The sequence below is a fragment of the Amphiprion ocellaris genome, chromosome 14, assembly GCF_022539595.1.
Source record: "Amphiprion ocellaris isolate individual 3 ecotype Okinawa chromosome 14, ASM2253959v1, whole genome shotgun sequence".
NCBI classification, from domain to species: domain Eukaryota; kingdom Metazoa; phylum Chordata; class Actinopteri; family Pomacentridae; genus Amphiprion; species Amphiprion ocellaris.
In genome coordinates, this window is record NC_072779.1 from 24,770,379 (window position 1) to 24,782,151 (window position 11,773).

The 11,773-nt window shown below is 39.8% G+C and overlaps 1 protein-coding gene across 1 annotated transcript; it reads right to left on the minus strand.

The window, feature by feature from the left end:
• Window positions 1–4,627: 4,627 nt before the first annotated feature.
• Window positions 4,628–11,756, minus strand: ubb (ubiquitin B). Its single transcript, XM_055017448.1, has 4 exons — window positions 11,610–11,756; window positions 9,576–10,953; window positions 7,245–7,288; window positions 4,628–5,396 (listed from the first exon to the last, which is right to left on the minus strand). The coding sequence occupies exons 2-4, from the start codon at window positions 10,943–10,945 to the stop codon at window positions 4,699–4,701; spliced, it is 2,112 nt and encodes a 703-aa protein (XP_054873423.1). The 5' UTR covers window positions 10,946–10,953; window positions 11,610–11,756; the 3' UTR covers window positions 4,628–4,698.
• Between the last annotated feature and the right edge of the window lie 17 nt (window positions 11,757–11,773).

Genomic DNA, 11,773 nt, shown 5'->3' on the forward strand with positions numbered 1-11,773 from the left:
CGTATGCCTTAGGGCGGGGCTATGCTTTGACTGGCAGTTCTCTACTGTATTACTGTGAGGAATGTCCTCAAGTTCTCATTAGCTCTGTTTCTATCCTGCCTTTTTTATGCTCATATTCAAGTAATGCATTAGAAACAAGAAAAGCACTCAGAGAACACATGCTCCACCAAGGCTGCTCAGTCGTTGTATGATTTCAGCCGGATAAGTCCCAATAAGTCTCCAGCGGTGGATTTGTAGTAGGATCGCAGACATGTTATCGTCAGCAGGCAGCTGATGTAGTGTTCACTTGTGGTCATACTTACAGTGACGCTGTACGGCTATCTCACAGTGATACAGAAATCTTTAACAAATCTCTGGATCCAGACTATAAGCCGCATCACTGCTAAAATCTAATCACTTGGTCCTTGTGTCATTTCTGACCTTCCCTGAAAATTTCATCCAAATCGGTTAGCCTATTTTTGAGTAATGTTGCACACAGATAAACAGACAACAGGCAAACGTACGCCGATCGTCACAGAACTCCACCACGTTCCTTGGCGCAGTAAACATTTCACAGAAATGGCAATATTTGTGAAATTTGGGAAAAAAATGGGGGAAAAAAAGGTTTCACTCTTTTTGGAGGTGGTTTTGACTTGAAAAAAAGAGTTAATGTCCTTGATTAGAGATGGAACATTACTGCACATTAATAAGTTCTGACATAAAGAACATTAAACTCACGACTGATCAGCTGTATTAAGCTCTTTTATTGTTTTCACCTCAAGGCAGTATGAAACTTGCTAAATATCAGCTGACATAAAAGAATAATTACAGCTTTCCAGTTTGAAAACATTTCCTGAAGATCTCTCCATTTTCTCTTGTAAATGTACAAACTTAAGGTTTGTTTCTTCTATTTTCTGGCTTCTTGTTCTCTGTTTATTACAGCCGTATTTAACATAGCCTATACCGCCACCTTCTGACAGCACTGCACAGTGTAGTTTATTTGCTTTAAAGAATCTTTTCTTTCTCTTTCTTTCTTTCTTTCTTTCTTTCTTTCTTTCTTTCTTTCTTTCTTTCTTTCTTTCTTTCTTTAAAGTCTCCTTTAAAAAAAAAGACTTCAACATTACAGCCTTTTTAAAATAGTTGCACTTGCAATTTATTTGAAAACATAAAGCAACACTTCAACATCACAGTGCCACAAAACAGGTTGGGAAAAACATAACAAACACAAGACAAAACAAACAAAAATATATTAATACAGTTGTTTACAGGTCAATTGGATTAGAATAGAATAAGAATAAGAAGATTTTTTATTAGTCCTGGAACTGACAAAAGACCTTTGCCAATAATATTTAAGTGTGCACCAGTGCATGTGGTACTAGGAAGTCAGAAATATAACAGAGAGCGAGGCCATGAAAAGCCTTAAAAGAAACCAATAAATTATTAAAATCAATTTGAAACATTCTGGGAGTCGGTGTAAAGAGGCTACAACAGGAGTGATGAGTGCACCACACTTAACATAGACAAGAGAAAGAATGAAGAGAGAAATCTGAGGACAAAATGAAGACAATTACAAAGGTGGAAGAAGTATCAATATCTTGTACTTAATACCACAGTGTGCAAATACTTAAAGTACCAAAACTGAAAGTGGTCATTATGCAGGATTACATTGATTACTGATGTATTAATGCATTCATCACTGATAAATGTGATTTAGGGACTTTATGCAGTTCATCTGCTTGTGAATTCCACCTCTTGGATCAATAGAGTTTTATCTTAATCTATTATATTACACCAAAATTTATTTGTTGGTTCTATTTTGTATTAATGAACCAAATGTATGCAGTAGTATCTAACACTGTCAGATAAATATAGCAGAGTAAAAAGAGTTGCCTCTGAACTGTAGTAGAGTAGAAAGAGAAAGTAAAGTGGCAGAGACTGGACAGAAGCATCTTAAAACTATACTTAAGCTTAGTATTTCAGTAAATGTACTTAGTTACTTTACACCACTAGGCAATAGGTAAAGTTTACAAGATGAGAGAGAAGAAACCAAAAACACTGCCTGGAGTTTGTATCTGGCAAAATTTCAGATGGAACAAAATTAGACAGTTTAGGAAGCTGTCTGTTCACAGAAGTAATAATAGGATTTCTAAAAGAAAATCATTACCCCAACTATAAAACATGGAGAAAGCTCAATTTTCTCTGTGCAGCTCAGCATGGTTTCGATCTTTACAGGACACGCTGAAATCACAAGATCATAAAAGCATTCAGAAGAAAGAAAAAAAATGTGTCACAGAGCTCTGTCTCAAAGGCAGGTCATGGATAATGAGTCAAAACATTCCTCTAAAAGCACCCAAGAAAGAGGGAAAACCTTGCAGAGGTTTGAAGTGAAACGCTGTGAGTCCTGACCTGAATCCAACTGACCATCTATGGGTAGAGCTGAAGGTGGCAGGAGGCAGAAGGAATGCATGAAACAAACTGGAGCAGTAACCAACCAGCTGAGTAGAGGCCTTGTTAATTCCAGAAAGCACTTCACTGCAGTGGTTAGTCTCAAAGGATGTGCAACAAAACACTAGATAATGGATCCTAATATTTTCAAGAACATTGCGGATTTTTGTGTGTGAATGTCATTCATCATCACGTTTAAGGTAGACCTGTACCTCCATGTTTTGATCATGTTGTTGTCACTGACAGAAGCTCCCATCTAATTGAAGCTCAAATAACAGCTGTACAGCTTGTGTTTTTTGTGCCTTCATATACGTAATTTTTGCGGCAATGCATGACCAGGTACATTATAATATCTACTTACAAAGCAGGAGCCAAAAGAGGCTTCGTACAACTGTTGTGGACATATGCAGTAGTAAGACTTTTAAACTAACTTTGATGTGTGAGAAGAACTTTAGGTACATCAGTCTGTAAAGTCTGTGCTGTAAGTAGTTAACTTGTTTACCTGCTTACTGACTTTTTCTCAGCATATATTTACATTTTTCCTGGTTGTCTTCATTAAGTTTCCTATTTTGTATTCTGGTGCAATGAATTTTAATCCACAAGGATTCAAATATAATTTTAACACACAATTATACATTCATAACTTTGTTTTACCATTTGGCTAAAGCAGCCTAATCCACCTGTCATAATCTTTATCCCTTGCTGTCTCATTAATGATTTAGAAAAACTCCATCGCTGCAAACACCTTCCCTATTTATTAGTGCAGTAAACTGATAATGAAACATTAATGATTTTTCTTAGAAATATTAGTGGAACTCCAGAAATGTCTTTACATCTTTTAGCAGGATGGTGTGCAGAGTAGAAAGCCTGTCGATCACAGGATGCAGCTTCTTGTTCCTTCTGAGTTGTGTCTGAACAAAACTAAATACCACCATCAGCTCCAGTGTTGCTGATCTGCTGATTCTGATATACAAGCTGTGGCGTCAGGCTCATTTTTTCCTTCCCTTTTACTTTCTCCGCCTCTTTGTGAGATTTAGGCCCCTCAGCTGTAGGACACAACACCAGACCACCACCACCACCAGATGAGAAACCTCTCCTCTGCCATCCTGACCCTGGAGGTTACTGCCCCTATAACAGTTCTGTGACTATTGTGATCTGACCGCACAAGACTCTAAACAGCCATCAGCTCCTGCTTTTAAGTAAACCCAATGCAGGAATACATTCTTCCTTGGGCCAGACGTTTCACTCTGTTGAACCTGGGGCCACTGAGCCTCCAGAGGGACAGAGGCGGTCCGACTGGTATCCCAGCCTTGATGAATTCTGTCATTTGTGGGTTTTATTGACATCACAAGGAAGCAAGACCTAAAAAAAGAACTAAGAAGACATTAGAGTTGCTTAAGCCTTCAGTTATTTTAAGTCAATTTCATAATTAACAAAACAACCAGCTTTAAAGTTGAGACTGGCGCTGCAGTGGGAAAGGAAACATCCAACTACATTCTGATAAAACCAGAAGGCCAGAGGAGAAACATCAGTAAGCCACTGACATCTAGTGGTGTATTTTTGGAATTTCACTTTTTGCTATACATCCTGTAAGTACAGAAAATTTTTCAAACCCTACGAGACTGATTTATGAATATAGAAGTTTTCCAATCCACGAGAGCCAAACCTTGAAGGTTGATTATGACATTGAAGCACAAGGTTTCCTTCTTTCCAGGATGCGAGTTATGAGACTGTACTGATAAGCAATAATGTTTTAAGAGCTTTTATATGGATTGCTTGGCTGATCAAAATGATCATTTACTACATCAGTTTATGCTGCACACTGAGTTGTTTAACTCCAATAACTTGCATCTTGGAACAATTTAGAAAGAAAGAAAAAAAATGGCATGTGTACCTAATCTTTTACCCTTAATCTTAATTTTCTTCAAACCAACTAAGAAAATATAGCTCTTGCTATCACATCACCTGTCTTTCCTTAAGTTGCAGTGTTTCATAAATTGTGGAATCTTGAACTGCTTGTCAAAGGTGGAAAAAATAAAGACAACTGAATGTTGTTTGAGCATGTACATGATTCTAGTTCATTCAGCTGAGTTTATGATCTAAATGCTCATTTTGAATATAATAAATACCAGCTTTTCAATTTAACACTTAGTGGTAACTTTTCACTGTGTGCAATTTTGGAGGACAAAAATAAAGGAGAACATTGTATATGTTAATCTCTCATCTTTTATTGAATTAGGCTGTCATGTTAATCAGGTAAAAACATGGAATCATTTATTGACCACCCCTCAGACGCAGCACAAGGTGGAGGGTGGACTCCTTCTGGATGTTGTAGTCAGACAGGGTGCGGCCATCTTCCAGCTGCTTGCCAGCGAAGATCAACCTCTGCTGGTCAGGGGGAATGCCCTCCTTGTCCTGGATCTTGGCTTTCACGTTCTCAATGGTGTCACTGGGCTCAACCTCCAGGGTGATGGTCTTACCAGTGAGGGTCTTGACGAAGATCTGCATGCCACCCCTCAAACGCAGGACAAGGTGGAGGGTGGATTCTTTTTGGATGTTGTAGTCAGAGAGGGTGCGGCCATCTTCCAGCTGCTTGCCAGCGAAGATCAACCTCTGCTGGTCAGGGGGAATGCCCTCCTTGTCCTGGATCTTAGCCTTGACATTCTCAATGGTGTCACTGGGCTCAACTTCCAGGGTGATGGTCTTGCCAGTCAGAGTCTTGACGAAGATCTGCATGCCACCCCTCAGACGCAGGACAAGGTGGAGGGTGGACTCCTTCTGGATGTTGTAGTCAGAGAGGGTGCGGCCATCTTCCAGCTGCTTGCCAGCGAAGATCAACCTCTGCTGGTCAGGGGGAATGCCCTCTTTGTCCTGGATCTTGGCTTTCACATTCTCGATGGTGTCACTGGGCTCAACCTCGAGGGTGATGGTCTTACCAGTGAGTGTCTTGACGAAGATCTGCATGTTTGTACCTATAAAAAAAAGGGTATTCCACATTACTATTATCATTTACTTTAAAGAGGCCCACAGCTAAAAATGATCTTCTATGCTTGTCTGACAGATGACAAAGACGTCAAAAAATCCAGCTAGCCTACACTGAAATAGTTCATTACTAAATATAACATAGTGGGTTACATCTACGTAGTGTACATGGTCATTTAGTTAGCTACTTCTTCGTGACAGAAAAATAGATGAATTTTAACATTGTTTTTAAATCTGAAATTATTCAAATCATTATTTAGTTTCTTCCGCGAGTGATAAAGGGACTTCATCCTACCGTCTGACATGAACACTCTGGTAGGAAGCCGGAGATTCGAGCACCAGCGCCATTTTAAAATAAGCTATTGTTGTTTGCCTTTTTCAGCTAACGTTACACCCTACCGGACGATACAGCTAGAAATTGTGCGCCTTTGTTAGCACACAACAAATGTCTTTCCCGACATTTTTTTAAATGACAGTGGATAAAGACACCAACATTTTTTCATAACGTACCTTAACCACATTTTTGGTTTAAAAAGCGGCAATTTTTGTCGCTAGACAAGTGACCGTTTACAGTCATTCTTTAGGCAGCTGTTAGCTAGCAGCTAAAATATGAAAAATGAGCAGTTCAAACTTGTCGACGCTATAAAATAATGGAAAAACTCGTAATGATGACCTGAATATATAATGAATTATAGTTTGTAAAAAACGAAAAATACACTTACGATCTCTTTCAGTCGGATACCCCTCTTTCCAGTAGAAACACCGCTCTCTGACTGCTGTTGCCAGGGGGACGGGAGTATTTATACAGTAGGCGCGTCATCGAGTGATATTCATCCGCAGTTGAAAATAGAGCCCGGTTTTAGTGGATATTTTAAACTGCGCTGAGATTAAACTGTAGCACATTTTACCCTTAATATACACACAAAACTACATGAACAATAAAACGTATTTCCTCTTATAATAAACTGTAAAACTGCTTAGGTGTTAATGACGGAAAATAATGGAGAATGTAATGAGTCTTAACACCCAGTTGAAGGGAAAACAGTGAGTGTAAAGAGTGTTTTCCAACAGTAATATTAATAAAACACTAAATTAGATACAGTTGTCACATACACTGAATCATCCCTTGAGGATACAGATTATTTCACATTTTTTAACGTAAAAATAAACGATTGTAAAGGGGGAATACGCGTGACTCGTGTCATGCAGTTATGACAAGCATAGCACACGTCAATAACAGATCTTAAGAAATCTGTTACCAAATGAAGTGTTTATAAAAATGTGCTACCAGCTGATGAGATACCATCTAGTTCATCCAGCTGTATTATCCAAGAGGCCTACAAAATCCTACAGTGACCGGGTAAATAAAAAACAGAGATAGCTGTAACTGACCTGCCCTAGCAACAAAATAAACATGTCATCTGTTTGTTCTCCAGACTACTTGTTAAACTAGTTTTAGCTGTTATACAACATTATTAGGCCAGCCAGTTAAACAGGATGTTAATTACTTTGGCGGACCCAAAAAACTTGAGTCAAGTTTATTATATAGCACGCTTTAAAATAACCCCAGATGACCAAAGTACTGCAAAGACAGGCAACAACAAAAATATGTACAAAAAATGACAAATTAATTAGTAAAACTAAATAATCTAGAATATGAAAAAATGAAAACACAACAGTCCAACTTGAAAAATTTAATTCAAAAATAAATAAAATAGTAATATAGCTTGAGATTTTTCTGTAAAAGTACCAATGGAGGAGGAATATTTGTTTGAAGGAAGAAAGCAATTCCAAAAACTTTGGAGATGCTGTGACACAATCTTCTTTTCATTCACTACATGGTGGAACAGTCAACAGCAGCTGATCTGAGGATCCAGGAGGCCTGGAGGTACAGTGAGGACAAGTTCTGAAATGTACACAGCATGCCATGCATTATGGATCTACACAATATACTGGATTGTTTTAAATTGTTTTCTTTCATAGCATAGCAGAAATATGTGCAGTGTGATAAATTCTTTGTTTTATGTCCTCCTGATCTTGACACACGAAGCTGAGAGCAGATTGTTGAGTCAGCAGGTCTGTCAGATAAACGCCTTTGGCAGGATAAACAGCTGATGCCCGATTATGAAGATAACAGAGTTGAGCCAGTTTAGCCTTGGATCAGATGGCAAATACCACGCTACAATCCATGTGCGATCCATAATCCACACTACATTCCTACGACAGGAATAGCACAGAAGTAGTAGTGGTTTCTGTGACCCAGGGGTCACGGAATAAACATGAGGGATCATCAGGTGACTAATCAGGAAGCATAATAAAGTCGATTCATTTTTATCATTTTTAAAATTATTTTTAGTTGAGATACGTGTGGGTAATCAGTTACATATATTAAATAATCTGGGAGGGTTCAAATGGAATTATATTTTTGGTGGAACTGATGAGTCACAGACTTCTGAAACACAGCAAAAGGAATCCGTGAGCTATTTTTCTGTAAGGAGTCATGTTGGGAACCTCTGGTTTCATCTGGAACAACATAACACATTTTATAAACTTACCATTTTAGTAGCTTTTGTGAAAAAATAATCTCTATCTGCAAAGTAAAAAAGTTCCTAATAACTGTAAATGTTCCCTTGAGATAGAATTATTAACTCCTATAAAGTAAAAGTACTCCAGTAAAGTGCAAGTACACTAAGTAAATGTACTTACTCTCCTCCACAGGATTCTCTGCTTGAAAGCCAGTTTTTCCAAGTTACTATCCACACACACACACGTCATCACACATTATCTTTAACATCTTTTAATATACTGCTCATTAAATGTATTTGGTTTCTTTGTACAACTGAGAATTGCATGTGCAAACTACCAAGTGTCATTTTGCACAGAGACTTTGGGCTCCTTTATGTGTGCAACCAGCACAAGACAGTTTACAGTACATCTGATGTGAATATTCTGTACAATCTGTCCTTGTAGATATGTTACGACAGGCCCATTTTCATGTTTACTTATGCTGAAATCAATTTCCATCCACCTGACTTTGTTCAATACAAAGTTCATGTTCCCAGACCAAACATTGCTACATATTATTGTGCATCTGTGTTATTGTCCCAGATGTGCAGTGACTCTTACTTCCCCATCGTGTTTTTTCATATCAACAATAGATGGCGCCACATCCTTATTCTTGAAAACTCCTTTAACCTTCTCTGTAGAAGCTGAAATCCAGCCTATGCTGATTTTAAGTCTTCTGCAGACTCTCAGTACAGCTGAGCATACATTCCTGTAGGTAATCTCTGGAATGACTCAGCATTTAGACAAACGGTAATAACATTTCATGCAACGTGACCTGGAGGCTGGTAGTTAGAATAAAGCGGTGCAGGTAAAGAGAGTCCCATAGGGCCTAGTACTGTAACAGATTGTGAATTGAACCATTGTATTTACTGACTTTTTATAGCTTTAATGTACACTTGAGCAGCTTAACATGTACAGAATATATACATCTGAATTCCGATGGATGAGGGTGGCATTTCTTGAAATGTATTATTTGTAAAATGTGCACTTAACATGGTGTAACTATCTTTAAACAGAATGCTAGCATGATTGTCTTTCCACACATTATGCTATTTGCATAAAACACTGTGCCTTTAAAACATGGCCTTAAGTGGGCACAGGAAGAAAACTTAATTACAAGGTAATCAGTTTTTGCAGTAACAGCACCATTTTCTATGTTCTTCAAATATTAAACTTCTTAATGGCAACAAAATACCCTAAAATATAAAAATATCATTCTATTAGCTTATACTCGGTAAATGAAAATTGCCTTGCTTTTACTTATATTAAAATGTTTGGTATTACTGCTTTTCATCTTTTTTCCCACTTTTTTCATTGTCATGTAGCAGTTAATAAAAGCATGTCTTTAAGTGTACTAGAATTAATGCTTATGTTCAGTTGTGCACCATCATCAGAAAACTAAAAATAAACCCCACTCTGAATAAAGAACCAACATGAGAAAGTTAAGTTCAATCCTTTATTAACTGATATGCATCAACATTTTGGTCATTAAAAGGTTAAAACTTTTGTTTTGGGTAACAACACTGTAACTTTGCAATGGCATGTAAAGCATGTCATACATAACATGTTGAGGAAACAAGGTGGAGAACATGGAATCACTTCACTGCCCACCCCTCAGACGCAGGACAAGGTGGAGGGTGGACTCCTTCTGGATGTTGTAGTCAGAGAGGGTGCGGCCATCTTCCAGCTGCTTGCCAGCGAAGATCAACCTCTGCTGGTCAGGGGGAATGCCCTCCTTGTCCTGGATTTTAGCCTTGACATTCTCAATGGTGTCGCTGGGCTCAACCTCCAGGGTGATCGTCTTACCAGTGAGGGTTTTGACGAAGATCTGCATGCCCCCCCTCAGCCGCAGCACAAGGTGGAGAGTGGACTCCTTCTGGATATTGTAGTCAGACAGGGTGCGGCCATCTTCCAGCTGCTTGCCAGCAAAGATCAACCTCTGTTGGTCAGGGGGAATGCCCTCCTTGTCCTGGATCTTAGCTTTCACGTTCTCAATGGTGTCACTGGGCTCAACCTCCAGGGTGATGGTCTTACCAGTGAGGGTCTTGACGAAGATCTGCATGCCACCCCTCAGACGCAGGACAAGGTGGAGAGTGGATTCTTTTTGGATGTTGTAGTCAGAGAGGGTGCGGCCATCTTCCAGCTGCTTGCCAGCGAAGATCAACCTCTGCTGGTCAGGGGGAATGCCTTCCTTGTCCTGGATTTTTGCCTTGACGTTCTCAATTGTGTCACTGGGCTCCACCTCCAGAGTGATGGTCTTACCAGTGAGGGTCTTGACGAAGATCTGCATGCCACCCCTCAGACGCAGGACAAGGTGGAGGGTGGATTCTTTTTGGATGTTGTAGTCAGAGAGGGTGCGGCCATCTTCCAGCTGCTTGCCAGCGAAGATCAACCTCTGCTGGTCGGGGGGAATGCCCTCCTTGTCCTGGATCTTGGCTTTCACATTCTCGATGGTGTCACTTGGCTCCACCTCCAGGGTGATGGTCTTACCAGTGAGTGTCTTGACGAAGATCTGCATGCCACCCCTCAGACGCAGCACAAGGTGGAGGGTGGATTCTTTTTGGATGTTGTAGTCAGAGAGGGTGCGGCCATCTTCCAGCTGCTTGCCAGCGAAGATCAACCTCTGCTGGTCGGGGGGAATGCCCTCCTTGTCCTGGATCTTGGCTTTCACATTCTCGATGGTGTCACTTGGCTCCACCTCCAGGGTGATGGTCTTACCAGTGAGGGTCTTGACAAAGATCTGCATGCCACCCCTCAGACGCAGGACAAGGTGGAGAGTGGACTCTTTTTGGATGTTGTAGTCAGACAGGGTGCGGCCATCTTCCAGCTGCTTGCCAGCGAAGATCAACCTCTGCTGGTCAGGGGGAATGCCTTCTTTGTCCTGGATTTTAGCCTTGACATTCTCAATGGTGTCACTGGGCTCCACCTCTAGGGTGATGGTCTTGCCAGTAAGGGTTTTCACAAAGATCTGCATGTTTCCACCTATGAGGAATTTAGACACATCAAATAAAAATTATTGTTTAAACAAACCTATACCACAAAATTAGTACATTAGTTGAAATCAGTACAACCAATAAATACTCAACTAAAACCTACACAAACATAACAGGCTTATCAATGACAGTACATAAAACTATGTGAAAATAAATATTAAATTCAACTTCATACAATGTGTAGATGGCAAAAGCTTCAAATATCTCTAAATCTGAACGGAGTTCTGATCTATCGGTAGCTCAGCAGCCATTTCAGCCCGAGCGCCATTTTGAGATCATATTGACCTTCCCTTTGTTCGGCTAACGTTACCGCTAATGGACGATACTGGAAATGTCGAGTCACTGCTGTAGCTAACATTTGCTAGCCACGGCTGCGTTACCAAATATGTAGACGACTGATGATTTGACCGTACAACTCGGACAGAATCGTCAGTTTTTTTACAGTCAGAATACCATGTACAATTCAATGACCTACTTTCACTAACCAACTCACCAAAAACGTAAGGCAGACACCGTCGTTACCGTTAAGTACGACTATTCGAACGTTCAAAATGATAACATTTGCCAAACAAACCTCTAGGAACATCCACGTCAGCTGAAATGTTTTTTTATTAAAAGTATAACGAAATGTAAAATCATACTTACAATAAGAAATGCAGCAAATAGTTCGCGTTACGCTCTCACGATATCACTTCCTTTTGTCTTCCGGTAGGGAACTGCTGTAGCTTAGACTGGCACTGTCTTATATAGCAGAGTCGTGTACGTCATCGGTGTATGTCCATCCGCACGTAAAAGTACTTCCCACTGCT

Bases quoted from the DNA above. Each gene is read 5' to 3' on its own strand.
- ubb (XM_055017448.1), bottom strand. From the start codon at position 10,945: ATGCAGATCTTTGTGAAAACCCTTACTGGCAAGACCATCACCCTAGAG. The intron at 7,289-9,575 runs GTGAAGTGATTC...CTGTACCTCCAG, and splicing joins CTGCGTCTGAGGGGTGGGCA to GCCTCCTGGATCCTCAGATC. The intron at 5,397-7,244 runs GTAGTGAATGAA...TTTTTTTTATAG, and splicing joins GCTGTTGACTGTTCCACCAT to GTACAAACATGCAGATCTTC.